The sequence below is a fragment of the Arachis duranensis genome, chromosome 1 (assembly GCF_000817695.3).
Source record: "Arachis duranensis cultivar V14167 chromosome 1, aradu.V14167.gnm2.J7QH, whole genome shotgun sequence".
NCBI lineage: Eukaryota > Viridiplantae > Streptophyta > Magnoliopsida > Fabales > Fabaceae > Arachis > Arachis duranensis.
Window position 1 is genome coordinate 89591691 of NC_029772.3, and position 4259 is coordinate 89595949.

At 34.4% G+C, this 4259-nt stretch overlaps 1 protein-coding gene across 3 annotated transcripts; it reads right to left on the bottom strand.

Moving 5' to 3' along the window:
• On the bottom strand, nt 1-3457 carry LOC107496443 (uncharacterized). 3 transcript variants are annotated; one of them, XM_052257589.1, is made up of 7 exons: nt 3127-3457; nt 2565-2629; nt 1818-1861; nt 1066-1679; nt 764-856; nt 630-691; nt 1-348 (listed from the first exon to the last, which is right to left on the bottom strand). In XM_052257589.1, exons 1-7 carry the CDS (start codon nt 3331-3333, stop codon nt 243-245), a joined length of 1191 nt encoding a protein of 396 aa, XP_052113549.1. In that variant the 5' UTR covers nt 3334-3457; the 3' UTR covers nt 1-242. The 3 variants fall into 3 exon arrangements, with proteins under 3 accessions (XP_052113549.1, XP_052113521.1, XP_015973182.1); XM_052257561.1 differs by having other exon boundaries at nt 1066-1682; nt 3127-3456; XM_016117696.3 differs by having other exon boundaries at nt 764-853; nt 1066-1682; nt 3127-3455.
• Nucleotides 3458-4259: the final 802 nt, after the last annotated feature.

Here is a 4259-nt window from a genome sequence, read left to right on the forward strand (position 1 = left end):
TTATGAATGAACTTTTGTTTTACTAAATGCAACATTTAAATATGTTAAAACTCCAAAAGTCAATGCTTAATGGTTGTCTGGTAGACACAACAATTTGTCCACCTGAGAAAACATCGTTTCAGCACATATAAATATAATTAAACAAAATTATCATGGCAACGCCAGTTTTAACGTAATGCTGCACTAGCAACATCAAAGGGATTTTCCTTCCCCAAAGACGCAAAAAAATGGATGCTTCAACGTTATTCTTCATCGGAATAATTGAACTTTACGGAGTGGGATTGTAAATCAATCTGTCCTCCCCTGTAAGATCCACGTTTCTTCTTGGTCTTCTCATGACGGAAATCCCTGTAAGGATAAAAAGAATTAGATCTCGTAAAATGCTAGCAAAAAGTGATGCCTACAAATGCATGGAAGCTACAAATCTAAACTTGAAAGAATACCCATAAAACAGCAGATTTTCCATTGAAAGTAAAAATGCAACCAAATGCATGAATAAATTTGTAGTTTTAAAACAAATGAAAAAGAAATTAGAAAAACTGTTAATTACAGATGCATGAAACATAATTTCAGACAAATGCAAAAGATGGAAAGAAAAATTGTTTCTACTACCACATAAAGTAACAGACCTTCCTCTAACTTGGCCAAGGATTTCCTCTGCTTTGGCCCCATAACCCACCTCAGCACCGGACTGCAATAACAAATTTGTTAGACAGTGCAACCCAGAAAAGAATCACAACAATGCATGGGAAATTGAACACACCTTTGCCCAATAGGAGTTATCCTGAAGCCTCTCATCAGCAAACTGCACCTTATCTACCTGTACTCGTTGAAATGCTTTCTTTGCAGATGTCTGCTACAGTTACAGTTGTATAGACAAGAATTTCAGGGAAAATCAAATCTTAGCAACCACAATGAAATTGGAATCTTAAATCAAAAGGTTAATTTCATAAAAAGCTTATTTGTGAGAAGAAATAATTGTCAAAGTGACTCAATAGTGACATTTCAAAGTGCCACCTATTAACCAAATATATATTCAGGGCACAACTATTAGTTACAACATACCTCAGCTGATTCCATCTGTTGTTTCTTCTGAGATTTCTGTGCCGAAGATTTCCCTCCAGCACTCTCAAGCTGCCCATTAGTGTGCCCGTTTGCAACATTTTCTTGACCGGAATTTGAGTCATTTCCAAGGTCTACACTTGTTTCTGCTAACTTCTCTCCTCCCTTAGATTCATCCAAGTTTTCTACTTTTCTACGTTTGGGTTCCTCAGCTGCCTTTTTGTCTGCAACCTGTTGACCATTTTCTTCAGAAGTTGGTCTTTTTCTTTTCTTTGTATCTTTCTTCTCCTCATCCGTCACTTCTTTATTTGATGCTTTAGAATTATCCTTTTTTGAAACAGTTCCATTGCAACCTCCAGTCTCCTCTACTGCATCCGCTTGACTATTTTCCTTCTTTTTCTTTTTCTTTTTATCCTTGGATTTCTTCTCTGCCTCAGCACCGTCAACAATTTTTTCATCTGCAGATATGTCATCCTTTCCCTTCTGTTCTGTAACCTTAGTTTGCAACTCCACTTGGTTATCTTCTAAACTAGCAAGAGACTCAGAATCTAACTTGTTTTTCTTTTTCTTCTTGTCCTTGGATTTACCCTCTTTGTTTCCGGATTGTGTGCCATTAACTGCTGTGGTAGAAAATCAAACATAGAGATTTTAGTTGGCAGGCCCCGGAAAAAACAGAGATACGCAGTGCAAGTATCGAGGAAGAAAGAGAAAATAGCCATGACAAAAGAGAAGAATTTGATGATTTTGAAGAATACCTTGAACTTTCTGATCTTGGATATTTGACTTGGCGTCTTTATCACTGGAAAGAGATGAAAAAAGTAAAACAAAGAAAAATCTTAATCACTGCATAGAAGAAACATTTACAGACCCAAAACATAACTCATGCAGAGAATAACTGGTGGATAATTAAATAAATGTTATTGGCTTTTCCCATTATTAGAACCTTGTTAATTAGTAATTACCATTGTCATTGTCCCGCTGATGCATAGTTCTAAAATGCACCACGGGTAATGTAGTGTCCTTCAAACTTGGAAAATAAGAAGGGTTTTTCGCTAGCTTCTGCTAGCGAGGGCGTTACATTACTCATTATATATGTTGAGAACTACAATATAATAATAATTATGCGAAATATAAGCCACTGATTTCCATTCCGAAATGCAAAAATGCTTTATTGATGACACTATTATACGTTATAAGATTGCAGTAGATATACTGACACAACTCTTGGGAGTTTAAACATACGCTATTTGGCAATTATATTCTTAAAATCTTAAAGCCACAACAAACACCCAGATCTTTTAAGAATGTAGCAAAACCACAGTTAAAATATGCTTCAACAAGAGTACCTATAATTAGAGAATATCAAATTGGAGTCTCCTCTTTTTGAAATATACTTCTGATCCAAGAAAAAGAATTACATAAATAAAATATCCATCCACAGTCTACACAGCTTGGAGCAAATGGGCATTGTAACAACACAAAGCCTATGGTTCAAGCCTTACCGTATCTCCAAATACTTGAGGCACATTTCTTCTAAATCAATCGACATATCCTCCACATTATCTTTCTGCATTACAAGCAGGAGCAACAGTATCAAACATCAGAAAGAAAAAAAGAAAAAGCCAGAGTCTCATCAATCTGTTATTCAACAGTTATAAGCATAAGAACATATACAGCAGGACATTGAAGAATTTCATTCTATAATGTGATATCACAGCACACGGCACACATTCTGCTATCGACAAACAAATATAACTGATAAAAGCAAACTTGCCATCCAAACAAGAAGCTTTTCTTCTCATTGAAAAAAAAAAACATTGGATTTCAATGAGCATTACAAGGTACAACACCATTATAAAGTAATCCTTCTAAGTTGTTGCATCAAAATCACAACTTAGGACTATAGATAAGCATGATAATAGGATTATTGTACAACTACGAATCACAAGTAGCTAAATAAATAAGTGAAACCTGTGAAGCAGGTTAAGATTCCGGTTCGAACTTGTAACATCGGAAATTCTGAAGGTAAAAAGAAAAAGGCACAATAGGGAATTAATTACGCACCTCGATTTGGGCCTCTTTGCGAAACTTTTTTAGGGTTTTGGAGAAGGAACTGCGCTCCAGGTAACGAGCAATGGAGTGGTGAAGAAGAAGCTTGAAGTTGGAAGAGGATTGCTTCATGGTTTGATTGGTTAAGAGAAGTACTTGGCGGGGAGTGAAAGCGAGGAGGGTAAAAGCGTCTTTTTTGTTGGCAGATGGAGTTGCAGGCATGCGGCGAAGAGTTTCTTCCTCTTCAGCTCTGACTTCAGTTGCTACCTTCGCAACGAAACGAAGCTGAACGAAACCTTGCAGGTCCTGAATGAAACAAGGGTTTTAGTTGACTCACAATTAGGGTTTCTTAGCGCCATGGCTATATTTACAAGTTTACATTCTTGACCTTTTATGTTAATTAAGTTTTTTGCCCAGTAAAATATGTTATTTTTTATTTGACCCCTATTTAAAAAATTATCTTTGTGACTTAGGTGTAAGGACCCGTTGAAATAGGTTTATAATGTTGCTATAAGAATGAAATGGATGAATATGGACGGCTTATTTTTTTTATGGAAATGCTATATTACCAAAGTCTTTATCTTTAATGATAGTGAAAAAAGAAACATCTTTGTATATATAAACAGAAGTTAAATCTTAGTAAATAACACATAACTAATAGTAATAAAACATTATTCATTCTCTCTCTTATATTCTTTACTATAATATTAGTAAATATATTAATTATATTGTGATAATAATTATGGTAAATATTACTATTAGAGATATATAATTATACTTATTATTTTATATTTGTTATTTCTTCTTTATTTATTTATTCCACAACACGTTATAAGACTCTGATCGAATTTTTAGAAAGACTCAGGTAACAAATTTTCATTATGTTGAAACTCTCTCATCTTGAATTCAATACTCTTGATATATCTGAAAATAATTATTTATCATAAATATTAGATGCTGAAATCCATCTTGATTCGATGGATCTTGGAGATACCATTAAGGCCGAAAACAATGCATCTCAAAAAATAAAGGCAAAGTCATGATTTTTCTTCGTCGCATCTTGACGAAGGATTGAAAAATGAATATCTCACATTAAAAGATCCTAAAGATCTTTGGAAAGACCTTGAAGAAAGGTATAATCATAAAAA